Source organism: Leucopleurus acutus, assembly GCF_964270905.1.
Source record: "Leucopleurus acutus genome assembly, chromosome: 17".
NCBI classification, from domain to species: domain Eukaryota; kingdom Metazoa; phylum Chordata; class Mammalia; order Artiodactyla; family Delphinidae; genus Leucopleurus; species Leucopleurus acutus.
Genome location: NC_139159.1, coordinates 38,336,915 through 38,354,371, shown reverse-complemented (window position 1 = coordinate 38,354,371; position 17,457 = coordinate 38,336,915). Strand labels below are relative to the sequence as shown.

Here is a 17,457-nt window from a genome sequence, read left to right as displayed (position 1 = left end):
GCATCAGCAGGTGGACTCTCAACCACTGCGCCACCAGGGAAGCCCTATGTTCATCTTTGTATTCCCAATACAAAGCACAGTGCCAGTCATGTAGTAGGCACTCTGTGTTTGTTAAATGAGTGAGTTTAATAGGGCCACTGCTATCCATTTGGTGCCTTTACAAGAATTAGAAGAAGAACAAAAATTATATAAAAATACAGATTTTGTTAGAATAAGATACCTTGCTGCCACCTGCTAGGATATCTGCCACATCTGTGCTGTGAATGGTACCCCTTTAGATCCACATTCTTCATGACTATATGCAGTAGCCCTGAGTTTCAAAAGCTAGCTTGACTACCTCTTATCTATGTACTTTTGGATTTGTTACTAAACACTTTTTGTCTTGATTTCCCTTGCCTGTAACATGGTGATCATAACACTTTCTTTATTTCCTTGTAAGATTATGACAGTTAAATGAGATAAGACATAGATAATCACCTTATAAAATTTTAGTAGGTGTACTTTCTTACATGCTATGAAAGATTTGAAATAATCTACATTTTCAGTTGTTAATATGTACAGGCATGACAAAGTAAATTTACTTTTTTTCAGCTTTATTGAGATATGATTGACAAATACAAATTTAATCTATTTAGGTTGAACAACATGATTTTTTTAAAAAGTTATGCAACCTGATGATGTAATATACATACATATTGTGATATGATTACCACAATCAAATTAATTAACACACACAATTTATATGGAAACACAAAAGACCCCAAATAGCCAAAGCAATCTTGAGAAAGAAAAATGGAGGTGGAGGAATCAGGTGTCCTGACTTCTGACTATACTACAAAGCTACAGGAATCAAAACAGTATGCTACTGGCACAAAAACAGAAATATAGATCAATGGAACAGGATAGAAAGTCCAGAGATAAATCCACGCACCTATGGTCACCTAATCTATGACAAAGGAGGCAAGCCTATACAATGGAGAAAAGACAGTCTCTTCTATAAGTGTTGCTGGGAAAACGGGACAGCAACATGTAAAAGAGTGAAATTGGAACACTCCCTAACACTATACACAAAAATAAACTAAAAATGGATTAAAAACACAGTGTTAGATAAAATTTTAAAACCTTAGATAAAAAGTGTATTTTCTTCTTTCAATAGTGTAAGACGAGTGGAATGCAAGCCTTTTCTCAAGGTCTTAATGAACAACAACATCAGTCTCCAGTTAAAAAAGGTAAATTTTTATCATAATTCTCAACTTTCATAAGAGAGTTTTAGCACTCATGTAAAGTTAATATTTGCTTAGCTGCAAACCTTAGGTACATAAGAAATTTTATTATATTCTTTTGGTTGATTTCTGTCTATATTTGGTTATAGGTTTTACTGCTCTAAAGGGGAGACCACAATAACAGTGACTGAAACAAGATAGAAGTTTATTTCTGTATCTTCTGTATCATGTAAAATTTTGAGCTGGTGTACTCATTCTGGTTTGTGAAGTTGCTACCAGCCCCTGTATTATACTGTCCTATGGCTTTACCATCCTCAATACATGGCTTCTATCTTATTGCACAAGATGAATGCCTCTGCTCCAGCCACATGTCCCCTCTCTATCCATCAGGAAGGAAGGAGGAAGAAAGTTCTAAAAAGTATGACCCAGAAGTTGCATATATAACTTCTATTTAATTTCTCATTGGCCAGAACTTAGTCATGCTGTACAAAGCAGACTGGAAAATATAATCTTTAGTTTTCCAGCCATCTAATTCTATTGCTGAAGCAGAAAGGAAGAATTGCTCTTGCGAAGAACAATAGTCTTTCCCACACCAGCTACTTTTTAATAAAGATTATTTATTAATTTAGTTTCCAAATTTTTGTCAACCAATCTGTGTATGTAATTTAAAAGTTACAAGTTATAAAAAATACTCTATTAGCATTTTCTTCTGGTATTTAACTCCATATTCTAAAGAAAATATTTAAATTGTTTCCATATTTCTCATTTTTTATATTATATTTTGAAAGCGTCTTTTGGAAAATGAGAATTTATGTCTTTCACATCAGTCCCCTCACTTCTTCAACCCTTCTATCTACCCCCTCCCCATCACATAGTTATTTAAATTTCATTTAGAGCATCATCACTCTTTATATTATATGACTATATAAATACAGTTGCTTGGCTGAGAGGTGCATATCTCCGTTTCATACAATCTGTCTTTTTTCCTGGAGTTAATGTTTGTCTTGTTTTTCTATGCAACTGTTGTTAACTTTGCGCATCAGTTGCTCCAACAACTCTGCCACACTTATATATATTTTCCTTATGGTCATATATATCAGTTGGCAGTTTTTCCCCTGAAGGAGACTTTCCTTTTAGAATCTTCCATTATCCTGTTCCAGTATGGATTAATTACTCTTCAGTACTGCTGTGAAGCTGTTTTCCTGGAATGGACTTCTACTGTTATCTGGGGATATTCCCCTTGCAATTCTCAGGTTTCTTTTTTCTTCTTTTTGATTGAAGTAAAACTCATCATTTAAACCATTATAAATGTACAATATCATGCAACCATCACCACTATCTAATTCCAGAACATTTTTATTACCCCCAAAGCAACCTCATACCCATTAAGCAGTACTCCCTCATACAGTCCTCTCCCCAGCCACCAGCAAACACTAATCTGCTTTTTGTCTTTATGGATTTACTTATTCTGGACATCTCATTTAATATAATTATAAAATATATTACCTTTTGTTTGTGGCTTTTATTTGCCATAAGGTATTCAAAGTTCATCCCTGTGTAGCATGTACCAGTACTTCATTCCTTTTTATGGATGAATAATATTCCATTGTATGGGTAAGCCACATTTTATTTATTTCTCAGTTAATGGACATTCAGTTGTTTTTACTCTTTGGCTGTTATGAATAATATTGCTGTGAATATTTGTGTACAGATTTCTGTTTGAACACCTGTTTTCATTTCTCTTGGATATATGCCTGTGAGTAGATTTGACAGGTCTTATGGTAGTTCTGTGTTTAACATTTTGAGGAACTGCCGAACTGTTTTTCACAGTGGCTATACCCCTTTACATTCCCAATAGCAATGTGTGAGGGTTCCAATTCCTTGACATCCCTGTTAGGATCTTTTTTTTTTATCATAACCAATCTAGTGGGTGTGAAGTGGTATCTCATTGTGATTTTGATATTTATTTCTCTAATGACTAATGATTTTGAGTGTCTTTTCATGTGTTATTGGCCATTTGTATTTCTCCTTGGAGAAAGGTCTATTCATGTCCTTTGACCATATTTTAATTAGGTTGTTTTCTTTTTGTTGTTGAGTTTTAAGAGTTCTAGATACTAGACCCTCATCTGTTCTCTCCCTCTCTCTCCCACTTCCCTTCTGCCTTCCTCCCCTTCTCTCTCTCCCTATGTATGTGTGTGTGTGTAATAAATATATACATATATTTATTAGGTATTAGATATGTGTATATAAGACCTTTATCAGATATGTAATAATAGACACTAGACTCTTATCAGATATATAATTGTCAAGGACTTTTTCCTTTGTCTTTTCATTCTCTTGATAGTATACTTACATGTACACATTTTTTTAAATTTGTTGAAGTCCAATTTATCGTTTTTTCTTCTGTTGCCCTTGCCTTTGATGTCATTTCTGAGAAATTGCCAAATCTCAGGTCATAAAGGTTTATCCCTATGAGTTTTACAGTTTTAACTCTTACATTTAGCTCTTACATTTAGGTCCATTTTGAATTAATTTTTATATATGGTGTGAGTTATAAGCCAACATTCACTTTTTAAAATTGAGGTATAGTTGATGTACAATATTATGTAAGTTTCAGGTATGCAGAATACTGAATCAATTTTAAAGGTTATATTTCATTTATAGTTATTATAAAATGTTGGCTATGTTCCCTGTGTTATACTATATATCCTTGTAACTTACTTATTTTATACATGGTAGTTTGTACCTCTTAATTCCCTGCCCCCATATTGCCCCTCCCCCTTCCCTCTCCCTACTGGTAACCACTGGTTTGTTCTCTATATCTGTGAGTCTGTTTCTTTGTGTTATATTTAATAGTTACTTTCATTTTTCAGATTCCACATATAAGTGATATCATACAGTATTTGTCTTTCTCTGACTTATTTCACTTAGCATAATACCCTCCAAGTCCATCCATGTTGTTACAAATGGCAAACTTCCATTCTTTTTTGTGGCTGAGTGATATTCCATAGTATATGTATATCACATTTTCTAATTCCATTCATTTGTTGATGGACACTGGGTTGCTTCCATATCTTGGCAATTGTAAGTAATGCTGCTGTGAACATTGGGATGCATGTATGTTTTCATTTTTTTCAGATAAATACCCAGGAATAGAATTGCTGAGTCATATGGTAGTTCTATTTTTAGTTTTTTGAAAAATCTCCATTCTGTTTTCCACAGTGGCTGCACTAATTTATATTCCCAACAAAAGTGAACCAGGGTTCCCTTTTCTTCACATCTTCACCAACATTTGTTATTTGTGTTCTTTTTCATGATAGACATTCTGACAAGTGTGAGGTGCTATCTTGTTATGATTTTAATTTGTATTTCTCTGATGATTAACGATGTTGAACATCTTTTCATGTACCAGTTGGCCATCTCTATGTCTTCTTTGGATAAATGTCTATTCAGGTGTTCTTCCCATTTTTTAATTGGGTTGTTTGTTTTCTTGATGTTGAGTTGTATGAGCTGTTTATGTATTTTAGATATTAACCCCTTATTGGTCATATCATTTGCAAATATTTTCTCCCATCAGTAGGTTATCATTTTGTTTTGTCAGTGGTTTCCTTTGCTGTGCAGAAGGTTTTAAGTTTAATAGGGCCTATTTGTTTATTTTTGCTTTTATTTCCTTTGCTTTAGGAGACAGATTCAAAAACATATTGCTACAATTTATGTCAAAGAGTGTTTCACCCATGTTTTCTTCTAGGAATCTTATGGTTTCCAGTGTTACATTTAGGTCTTTAAACCATCTTGAGTTAATTTTTGTATATGGTGTTAGAGAGTGTTCTAGTTTCATTCTTTTACATGTAGCTATCCAGTTTTCCCAGCACCACTTATTGAAGATACTTTCTTTTCTCCATTGTATATTGTTGCCTACTTTGTGGTAGATTAAATGACCATAAATTCATGGGTTCATTTCTTGGTCCCTCTGTTCTATTTCATTGATCTATGTGTATGTTTTGTATCCTACTGTTATTTTTTTTAAATTGAAGTACAGTTGATTTACCATGTTGTGTTAGTTTCTGATGTACAGCAAAGTGATTCAGTTATACATACACACACACATATATATATATTCTTTCCATTATGGTTTATTACAGGATATTGAATATAGTTCCCTGTACTATACAGTAAGACCTTTTTGTTTATCCATACTGTTTTGATTACTGTAGCTTTGTATATAGTCTGAAGTCAGGGAGCATGATACCTCCAGTTCTGTTCCTCTTTCTCAAGATTGTTTTGGCTATTTGGGGTCTTTTATGTTTCCATACAAATCTTAAAATTATTTGTTCTAGTTCTGTGAAAAATGCCATTGATATTTTCATAGGGATTGCATTGAATCTGTAGATTGCCTTGGGCAGAATGCTCCTTTGAATAATATTAATTCTTCCAGTCCATGAACAAGGTATATCTTTCCAAATATTAGTGTCATCTTCAGTTACTTTCATCAAAATATTAGCAAACTGAATCCAACAATACATCAAAAGAATCATACACCATGATCAAGTGGGATTTATTCCAGGATGCAAGGATTTTTCAATATCTGCAAATCAATCACTGTGACACACCACATTAACAAATTGCAGAATAAAAATTATATGATCATCTCATTAGACACAGAAAAAGCTTTTGACAAAATTCAACATCCATTTATTATAAAAACTCTGTAGAAAGTGGGCATAGAGGGATCATACCTCAACATAATAAAGGCTGTATATGACAAGCCCACAGCTAACATCATACTCAATTTTGAAAAGCTGAAATCATTTCCTTTAAGATAGGAAAAAGACAAGGATGCCTACTCTCACCAGTTTTATTCAACATAGTATTGGAAGTCATAGCCACAGCAGTCAGACAAGGAAAAGAAATAGAAGGAATCCAAATTGGAAAATAAGAAGTAAAACTGTCACTGTTTGAAGATGACCTGATACTATTCATAGAAAATCCTAAAGATGCCACCAGAAAACTTCTAGAGCTCATCAATGAATTTGATAAAGTTGCAGGATACAAAATTAATATACAGAAGTCTGTTGCATTTCTATACACTAACAACAAATGCTCAGAAAGAGAAATTGAGGAAACAGTCCCATTTACAATTGCGTCAACAAGAATAAATACCTAGGAATAAACCTGCCTAAGGAGATAAAAGACCTGTACTTGGGGGCTTCCCTGGTGGTGCAGTGGTTGAGAGTCCGCCTGCTGATGCAGGGGACACGGGCTCGTGCCCTGGTCTGGGAAGATCCCACATGCCATGGAGTGGCTAGGCCCGTGAGCCATGGCTGCTGAGCCTGAGCGTCCAGAGCCTGTGCTCCGCAATGGGAGAGGCCACAACAGTGAGAGGCCCGCGTACCGCAAAAAAAAAAAAAAAAAAAAAACACCTATACTTGAAAACTGTAAGACACCAACTTTATATTTTTGCATTAGGTATGCAGTTTTCTCGTCACCATTTCTTAAAAACACAGTTTTTTTCTTCATTGAATAATCTTGGCACCTTTGTAGAAAACCTTTGACCATAGGTTTATGTGTTTATTTCTGGACTCTCAGTTCTGTTCCCTTGATCTGTAAGTCTACCCTTATTTCAGTACCACACTGTTTTGTTTACTATAGCTTTATATTAAGTTTTGAAATTGGGAAGTATGAGTCTTCCAACTTTGTTCTTTTGCCAGGTTGTTTGGTTATTTGAGATCCCTTGCAATTCTATGTGAGTTTTAGAATCTGTGTTTCCATTTCTGCAAAAAAAAAAAGAAAAAGACAAGACTGTTGGAATTTTGATATGGATGGCATTGCATTTGTAGGTCACTTTGGGGGATTATTGCCATCTTAACAATATTGAATCTTCCAATCTGTGAACATGGGATATATTTCCATTTATTTAGGTATTCTTTAATTTCTTCCAGCAGTTTCTTACAGTTTTCAGTGTACAAGCCTTATACCTCTTTGGTTAAATGTATTCCTACATATTATTTTTGATGCTAAAAAACTGGTTTTCTTAATTTCCTTTTTGTGTTATTTATTAATTGTGTATAAAATACCACTGATTTTGTGTGGGGACATTTCTATGAGCTTAAAGAAAGAAAGGATCATAAGAGAAAATTATGAATAATTAATTGTATGCCAATTAGGTAATTTAGATGCAATAGAAAAATTACTAGAAACACAGAAATTACCAAAACTTACTCAAGAAGAAATAGAATATCTGAGTAAACCTATAAAACATCAGGAGATTGAATTTGTAATACAAAATCTCCCAACAGAGAAGAGTCTAAGATTTGTTGGCCTTACTGGTGAATTCTACCAAACATTTAAAGAAGAATTAATACTAGTCCTTCCCAAGTTCTTCCAAAAAATTGAAGAGGAAGGGACACTTCTCAGCTCTTCTATGAGACAAATATTACTCTGATATAAAAGCCAGACAAAGATATCACATGAAAAGAAAACTACAGACCAATATCTCTTAAAATACTGGTGCAAAAATTCTCAGTAAAATACTTGAAAACCATATTTAGCAGCACAATAAAAGATTATGCACTATGGCTAAGTGGGATTAATCCCAAGAATACAAAGGTGGTTCAACAGTTTAAAATTAATCAGTATAATACACCACATTAACAGAAGGCAGGGGCAAAGAAGATACATCACTATCTCATTTGATGCAGAAAAAGCATTTGGCAAAACCCAATACCCTTTCTTGGTAAAATCTCAGAAGCAAGGAATAGAAGGGAACTTGCTCAACATGATAAAAGGTAAAAACCCACAGCTAACATTGGAAATATGGAAATATGGAAAACCCACAGCTAACATTGTACTCACTGGTGAAAGACTGAAAGCTTTCCCCTCTAAGATAAAGAACAAGTCAAGGATGCCCACTCTCACCACTTTTACTTAACATTATGGAAGCTGTCACTTGAGCAATTGGTCAAGAAAAAGAAAAAAGACATTCAAATAGGAAAGGACAAAGTATTCTCCAGTCACACATGACATGGTCTTATGTGTAGAAATCCTAAAGAATCCACACAAAAAATTTAGACCTAATGAATTCAGCAAAGTTACAGGATACAAAGTCATTTATGATTTTAGTAATTTGAGTCTTTTTTTCTTAGTCTTCATCAATTTTAAACTTTTCAAATAACCAACTTTTTGTTTTGTTGATTTTTTCTGTTGCTATTTTATCTCTATTTCATTTATCTCCACTCTAATCTTTATTTCCTTCATCCTTGTAGCTTTTGATTTAGTTTGCTCTTATTTTTACTAGTTCTTTAATGTTTAATGTTAGATATTGATTTGAGCAATTTTTTTAGTATAGGCATTTATAGCTGTATGTTTTGCTCTGAGTGCTGCTTTTGCTGCATCCCATAGGTTTTGGTATGTTGTCTCCTTGTTTTCACGTCTCAACGTGTTTTCTCAGTCTTCTGTTATTTTTCTCTTTGACCCATTGGTTGTTTAAGAATATGTTTTTAATTTACACATATTTGTAAATTTTCCAGTTTTACTTCTGTTATTGATTTGTAGTTTCATTCCATTGTGGTCAGAGAGGATACTTTGCATATCAGTGTTTTAAAACTTTTTGAGACTTCTGTGGTCTAACATATAGTTTGTCCTGGATGTTTTATGTGTACTTAAGAAGAATGTATATTCTGCTGTCATTGACTGAAGTGTTCTGTATAGTCTGTTAGGTCTATTTGGCTTATAGTGTTGTTCATGTCTTCTCTTTCCTTTTTGATCTTCTGTCTAGTTTTTCATTCATTATTGAAAGTGGGGTTTTGAAGGCTCCAATTGTTATTGTTAAACTGTGTGTTTCTTCTTTCAATTCTGTCAGTTTTTCCTTCTGTTGTTAGGTACATATATGTTTATAATTGTTTTCTTTTTAATGAATTCACCCCTTTATCGTTATATAATATCCTTTTTTTTCCCTTTTAACAATTTTTGTCTTAAAGTTCGTTTTCATCTAATGTTAGTATACCCTCTCCAGCTTTCTTTTGGTTATTGTCTGCATCAAATATCTTTTTCATTCTTTCACTTTCAGCTTATTTTGTGATTGGATCTAAAGTGAATATCTTTAGACAACATATAATTGGATCATCTTTTTAATTGTTTGTGACATTTAATGTAATAACTAATAAGGAAGAACAGCTCTACCCATTTTGCTATTTGTCGTCTATAAGTCTTTTATCTTTTTTTATTCTTCAATTCCTCCATTAATGCCTTCTTTTATGTTTAATAGATTCTTCCTAGTGTATCATTTTTATTCCCTTTTTATTTCCCTTGTCATATATATTTTAGTTATTTTCCTAGTGGTTGCACTGGGGAATAACTGAATTTACAACAATCTAGTTGGAATTAATATCAATTTAGTTTCAAAATTATATAAAACTTTACTCTTATATAGCTATATCCCACCTTTATGTTGTTATTGTCTTTATACATTGCATAATCTATCAACCTAGATTTGCATTTTTATGTATTTGTTTTTTAAATCATACAGGACAAAAGAGGACTCACATCCAAAAATTCATTGATACTGACATTTATATTTACCTATGTAGTTATGTTTACTGGTGTTCTTTATTTCTTCGTGTGAATTCTAATTACTGTGTACTGTCCTTTTATTTCAGCCTGAGGATTTCCTTTAGCATTTCTTGTAAGGCAGGTTTACAAGCAATGAACTCTCTCGGTTTTTGTTTATCTACAAATGTCTCGATTTCTTTTCATTTGAAGGTAGTATTCCAGATATAGATTTCTTGGTTGACGTGTTTTTTGCTTTTAGTAACTTTGTCATCCCACTGCTTTCTGGCTTCCATGATTTCTGATGAGAAATCAGCCTTTTCTCCAATTGAGAATCCCTTGTAAGTGATAAATTGCTGCTTTTCTTCAAGATTTTCTCTTCGTCTTTTAACAGTTTGCGTATAATGCATCTGAGTGTGAATCTCTTTGAGTGTATTTTGTTTGTAATTTGTTGAGCTTCTTGGATGTGTCAGTGTGTGTATTTCATCAAATTTGGGAAATTTTCTGCTATTATTTCTTCAAACATTCTTTCTGCCGTTTCTCTCTCCCCTATCCTTCTGGGTCTTCCATTATGCATTTGTTGGTATTCTTGTGTAGTCCCACAGGTACCTTAGGCACTGTTTATTTTTCTTCATTGTTTTTTCTTTCCAGTCATCAGATTGGATAATGTCATTGACTTATCTTTAAATTTGCTGCTTCTTTCTTCTGCCTGGTCATATCTACTGTTGAACCTTTCTAGTGAAATCTTCACTTCAGTTATTGTAATTTTCTTCTCCAGAATTTCTATTTGATTCCTTTTTATAATTTCCATTTCTTTATTGATATTTTAATGATATTGATATTTTGGCAAGACACTTTTCTCATGGTTTCCTTTAGCTCTTTGGGCATATTTAAATTAGTTTATTTGAAGTCTTTCTCTAGTAAGTCCAATATCTCTGCTTCCTCAGGGAAGGTTTCTATTAATTTCTTTTTTCCTGTGTGTGGGCCATACTTTATTATTTCCATGCCCTGTATTTTTTGTTGTTGTTGAAACCGGGTATTTTGAGTATTATAATGTGCTAACTGTGGAAATCAGATTTTCCCCCCTTCCCAGGGTCTGTTGTTCTTGCTTGTTGTAATTGTTGTTTTTTTTGCTTAATGAGTTTTCTGAACTAATAGTATAAAGTCTTTATTTGTCATGTGTGGCCATTCAAGTGTCTTTTTGATATCTTCATGGTCAGCTAATGATTTGGCACAGGTTTCCTTTAATACCTAGAACCAAAAAAAAAAAAAAGCCCTTTCCCAGTCTTTGCATATGACCTCTGTGTGTGTGTTGGGGTGTGCCTTCAGTACTCAGTCTGGAAGTTTACAGCTCTGCCTTTGCCTTCACTTATTGCTTGTGAGGAACCTGAAGGTCAGCCAGGGGTGAGAGCTTGGGAACTCCTCAAGCCTTTCTGTGAGCATGAGCCTAGCCTTTAGCATGCATGTAGCCTTCTAAATTCCTTGGAACATCTGAGAGTCTTTCAATGCCTTTATTCCCCAACACATGTCTTTCCCTAGCCTTTCCTCCTGAGCTTTTTGTTTTGCCTATTGTTTGCTCCAGTTGTTATCCCTTCCTAGGTGGAAGTGGCTAATACATTTCCATATAAAAGTTTTGACAAATAGATTCAGATAGTAGCCTCAGACCTGGGAGAGTTCTTAGGTGAAATATAGGCAAGTCCTTTGAGATGATTCTTCAGGGAGCCACCAGAGAGGTCAAAAAAAATGCCACCACTATTCTTTGAGACTGGTCTGTATTTCTCTCTCTAGTAGTGGGAACCTAAATCAGGAATGAGGCCTGTTATTTTCAAGGCCACAGCCAAACTGGGTTGGTGGAGATGTTCCCAGGCAAGTTAAAATGCCACAAAACTCTTTACCAAATTTAGCTGATTTTTTCTTCACTAAGCATTCCCCTGTTTTTTGCAAGGTTTTGATTAAATTCCAGAATTTAGGAAAAAGTTGATTCTGGAAGTTTTTGACACTTTATTTGTTGCTTTTGTGGAGGGAAGGACTTTTAGAGTTCCCTACTTGGCAATTTTCGCTGACATCACTCTCTTCTTAATTCCTTTGCTTTCTTCTTTCTTCATTTTGCTCAAGTGCATTCTCCAGGAGCTTCATTGTAAAGGACATTGGGTTGGTGAATTCTTTTAATCTGTGTATTTACTTACACACTTGATTGGTAGTTTGGTTGGATAGAAAATGCTGAGTTGAGGATGAACCTTAAAAACATTATGCTAAATGAAGAAGCCAGACACAAAAGATCTGATATCATATGATTCCACTGATATAAAATGTCTCGAAAAGGCAAATCTATAGAAACAGAGTAATGATTGCCTAGATTGGATTGGGAATGGAGAGTGACAACAAATGAGAGTGAGGTATCTGATGATAGTTGCTGTAAAAGTTCTATATTTCTCATTTGTGGCCACTCAGGTCTCTTTTGTGATATCTTCATGGTCAGCTAATGATTTGGCAGAGATTTCCTTCACTGCCTAGATCGAAAAAACAAAAATAGATTGGGGCAGTGGTTGCGCAACTCTGTAAATATACTAAAAATCATTCAATTGTACACTCAAAATGAGTGAATATTATACTATGTAAATTATACCTCAATAAAGCTATGGAGGAACAGGAAGAGGATGAAAATAAGAATTAGTAGAGCTCTGCTTGGTAGTGCTGTCAAAACCTGCTGAGTGAAACACAGTGAGTGAATCTTCAACCTCAGGAGCCTGTGCTTTGGTAACTCACAAGAACAAGCTGGGTTTCCCTTGTGTTGATTAAATATAGAATTTGATTTTTTAAATTTCCAGGTTGAAAATTATTTTCATTCTAAAATTTTAAGGCATTTTGCTTTATTTTCTAGCAGTCTATGTTAATTGTCTCTTAATTCTATGAAGTCCAGTGCCATTCTGATCCCCAGTTCTCCAAGGCCCTTAGTAAATGGCTTTGTTTTTTATTTCTGTTTTTTGTTTTGTTTTGTTTTGCCATTGTTGCTCTGGAAGTATTTTGGATTGTGTGTTTACCTTAGGTTTTCTGAAATTTCCTATTGTTTTGTCTCTTTTTGTAGTCTTTTTTTTTTTTTTAACTCAAAGTTTTCTCCTGAGCAATTGGTGAACTTCTTCGATCTCAAGACTTAGGTTCTTCTGATGTGGAAATTTGTGGATATTTCTTTGATAATGTTTCTCATCTCCATTTTCTTTGTGTTCTCTTCCTAAAACTATTATATTAGTAATATATTAGTAACATTAGCCTACTTGACTCTGATTGTTTCTCTAATTTTCTTATATTTTATTTCTTATTTTTCATCTTCTCATCTTTCAGGTTTACTTCCTAATAGCCTTCCTCAATTTCTTTATTTGGCAGCATAGTCCAGAGAACAACTTGGAATTGAGTATTAGCCATTAGTTCTTTTAAAAGCCACAAGTCATTTCCATCACTGGAAAATTCTTTCACTTCTTCCACATTGTGCAGCAGCAATCTCTCCTTTCCTCCCAGCAGTTTCACTCCTAGTTTTCCACCAAAGGGAAATGAAAAAATAGGTCCACACAAGAACTTATAGTATATCCAATTCATCCAAGTTGTCAAATGTTGGCTTAAAGTTGTTCATAGTATTCTCTTATTTTCTATTTAATGTCTATAGGACTGTGGTGATAACCCCTTTCTTATCTTTGATATTGATCTTTTGTGTTCTTTTTCTTTATCAGTTAGTCTAGCTTGAGATTTGTCAATTTTGTTTCTCTTTTCAAAGAACCAACTTTTGGCATTTTAATTTTATATATTTTTTTTATTTTGGTGATTTTTCCTTTTTATGAATTCCTTTCTTCTATTTTGGGTTTAGTTTGCTCTCCTTTTTATAGCATTTTTAGGTGGATTGTTAGGTCATATGTTGTAGATATTCTCTTATAAGAATGTATAAGAACTAGTGATGGTAGTCAGAAAGAGAAAGACATATACCGTATGAGATCACTTATACGTAGAATCTAAACTGTGGCACAAATGAACATATCTACAAAACAGAAACAGACTCACAGACATAGAGAACAGACTTGTGGTTGCCAAAGGGGAGGGACATGGGGGAGGGAAGGACTGGGAGTTTGGGATTAGCAGATATAAACTATTATATATAGGATGGATAAACAACAAGGTCCTACTGCATAGCACAGGAAACTATATTCAATATCCTGTGATAAACCATAATGGAAAAGAATATAAAAAAAGAATGTCTATATGTGTATAACTGAGTCACTTTGCTGTACAGCAGAGATTGGCACAACATTGTAAATCAACTGTACTTAAATTTAAAAAAAAAATTACAAACCTAAAAAAACGGAATGTTTAAGAACAAAGCTGAAGGAATAATCCTCCTGTGAGATTTCAGGCAATACTAAAAAGCTACAGTAATCAAAGCAGCATGGTATTGGCACAAAAACAGACATATAGATCAATGGAACAGAATAGAGAGGCCAAAAATAAATCCACACACCTAAGGTTAATTAATACATGACAGAGGAGACAAGAAATAAACCCACACACCTACAGTTAATTAATACATGACAAAGGAGACAAGAATATACAATGAAGAAAAGACAGTCTCTTCAACAAGTGGTGTTGGGAAAGCTAGGCAGTTACATGTAAGTCAGTGAAATTAGAATACTCCTTCACAGCATTTACAAAAATGGTTCAAAGACCTAAATATAAGACATGACACCATAAAAATCCTAGAAGAGAACATAAGCAAAACATTCTCGGACACAAATCATAGCAGTATTTTCTTAGATCAGTCTCTCAAGGCAAAAGAAATAAAAACAAAAGTAAACAAATGGAACCTAGTCAACCTTAAAAGCTTTTCACAGCAAAGGAAACCATAAACAAAGCAAAAAGACATCCTACAGACTGGGAGAAGATATTTGCAAATGATGCTACAGACAAGGGCTTAATTTCCAAAGTATACAAACAGCTCATACAACTCAATATCAAACAAACAAACAACTCAATCAAAAAATGGGCAGAAGACCTAAACAGACATTTCTCCAAAGAAGACATAACAGATGGCCAGCAGGCACATGAAAAGATGCTCAACATCGCTAATTATTAGAGAAATGCAAATCAAAACCACAATGAGATATCACCTCACACTGGTCAGAATGGCCATCATCAAAAAGTCTACAAATAATAAGCACTGTAAAGGGTGTGGAGAAAAGGGAAATCTCTTACACTGTTGGTGGGAATATAAATTGGTACAGGCACTGTGGAAAATAGTATTGAGGTTCCTTAAAAAACTAAAAATAAAGTTATCATATGACCCAGCAGTCCCACTCCTGGGTATGTATCTGGAAAAGATGAAAACTCTAATTCAAAAAGATACATGTGCACCCCAATGTTCATAGCACTATTTACAATAGCCAAGACATGCAAATAACCCAAGTGCCCATCAACAGTCAGTTGCCTTAAGAAGATATGGTATATATACACAATGGAATATTAGCCGTGAAAAAGCATGAAATATTTCCATTTGCAGCAACATGAATGGACCTCGATAATATCATAGTAAGTGAAGTAAGTCAGACAGAGAAAGACAAATATTATATGTGTCACTTATATATGTAGTTTAAAAAATAATACAAATGAATCTATGTACAAAACATAAATAGACTCACAGACATGGAAAACAAACTGGTGGTTACCAAAGGGGAAAGGAAGGGGAGGAGGGATAAATTAGGAGTATTGGATTAACAGATACAAACTACTATACATAAAATAGATAAGCAACAAAGATTTATTCTACAGCACAGGAACTATATTAAGTATCTTATAATAACCTATAATGAAAAATAATGGGAAAAAATATATATTTTGTATATTTATATACTTATGTTTTTATATTATACACAATATTATATATATATAAAATCACCTGAAAGTAACACAATACTGTAAATCAACTATACTTCAATTAAAATAAAGAATTTATGTTTTCCTTGGAGCACTACTTTAGTTGCACTGCAGCAATTTTTACATTTTTTTTTTTTTTTTTTGCGGTACGTGGGCCTCTCACTGTTGTGGCCTCACCCATTGCGGAGCACAGGCTCCGGATGCACAGTCTCAGCAGCCATGGCTCACGGGCCCAGCCGCTCCACGGCATGTGGGATCTTCCCGGACCGGGGCACGAACCCATGTTCCCTGCATCGGCAGGTGGACTCTCAACCACTGCGCCACCAGGGAAGCCCTACATTATATTTTAATTGTCATTAAGTTTAAACTATTTTTAACTTCCTTATTATCTTTGACTTGTGAATTATTATAAAGTATGTTATTTAATTTCTAAGATATTTGAGATTTTTCTGGATATCTTATTAATAGATTTCTTAATTTACTTTGTTGTCAGAGAATATAGTCTATATGATTTCAAGCTTCTTAAATTTATTTTTTTATTTTTAGCATTTTTTTAAAGTTGACATATATATTAGTTTCAGGTGTACAACATAATGATTTGACATTTGTATATATTGTGAAATGTTCACTTCAGTAAGTCTCGTTAACATCTGTCACCATATATAGTTACAAAATTTTCTTTCTCTTGTGATGAGAACTTTTAAGATTTACTCTCTTAGTGACTTTCAAATATGCAATACAGTAATATTAACTATAGTCACCATGCTGTATACATTACATCCCTGGGACTTATTTTATAACTGGAAATGTGTACCTTTTGACCCCCTTCACCCACTTCACCTACCCCTTAGCCCCACCTGTGGCAACCCCCAATCTGTTTTCTGCATCTGTAAGTTTGTGGGGTGTTTTGTTTTGTTTTTAAGATTCCACATATAAGTGAGGTCATACGGTATTTGTCTTTCTCTGTCTGATTTATCGTAATGCCCTCAAGGTCCATCCATGTGTTGCAAGTGGCAAGATTTCCTTTTTTTTATGCCTGAATAATATTCCATTGTGTGTGTGTGTGTGTGTGTGTGTGTGTGTGTGTGTGTGTGTGTGTGTGTGTGTATATATATATATATATATATATATATATACACACCACATTTGCTTTATCCGTTCATCCGTCAGTGAACACTTAGATTGTTTTCATGTCTTGGCTATTGTAGATGTCCTGCAATCAACATGGGGGTGCATATATGTTTTTGAATTAGTATTTTTGTTTTCTTTAGAAATGCCCAGAAGTGAAATTGTTGGATCATGTGGTAGTTCTGTTTTTGATTTTGAGGAACCTTCATACTGTTTTCCTTAATGGTTGCACAAATTTACATTTCCACCAACAGTGCACATGTTCCCTTTACTTCACATCCTCGCCAACACTTGTTATTTCTTGTTTTTTTGATGACAGCCTTCCTAACATGTGATAGCTCATTGTGGTTTTGATTTGCATTTCCCTGATGATTAGTGATATTGAGCATCCTTTCTTGTATATGTTGGCCATCTGTATGTCTTCTTTGGAAAAATGTCTGTGCAAATCCTCTGCCCATTTTTAAATCAGGTTGTTTGGGGTTTTTTGCTATTGAATTGTATGAGTTCTTTATATATTTTGGATATTAGCCCCTTATCAGATATATGATTTGCAAATATTTTCTCCTATTCAGTAGGCTGCCTTTTCATTTTGTTGATGTTTTCCTTTACTATACAGAAGATTTTTAGTTTGATGTAGTTCCACTGATTTATT

At 34.0% G+C, this 17,457-nt stretch overlaps 1 protein-coding gene across 1 annotated transcript in view; it reads left to right on the top strand.

The window, feature by feature from the left end:
• LOC309974171 (uncharacterized protein C8orf88) overlaps positions 1-17,457 on the top strand; it is a 40,224-nt gene that overhangs the window by 15,679 nt on the left and 7,088 nt on the right. The window contains exon 4 of the mRNA XM_082858631.1: positions 1,157-1,229. Within this exon, the coding sequence (XP_082714757.1) occupies positions 1,157-1,229 (73 nt within the window). The remainder of the gene's footprint in view (positions 1-1,156; positions 1,230-17,457) is intronic.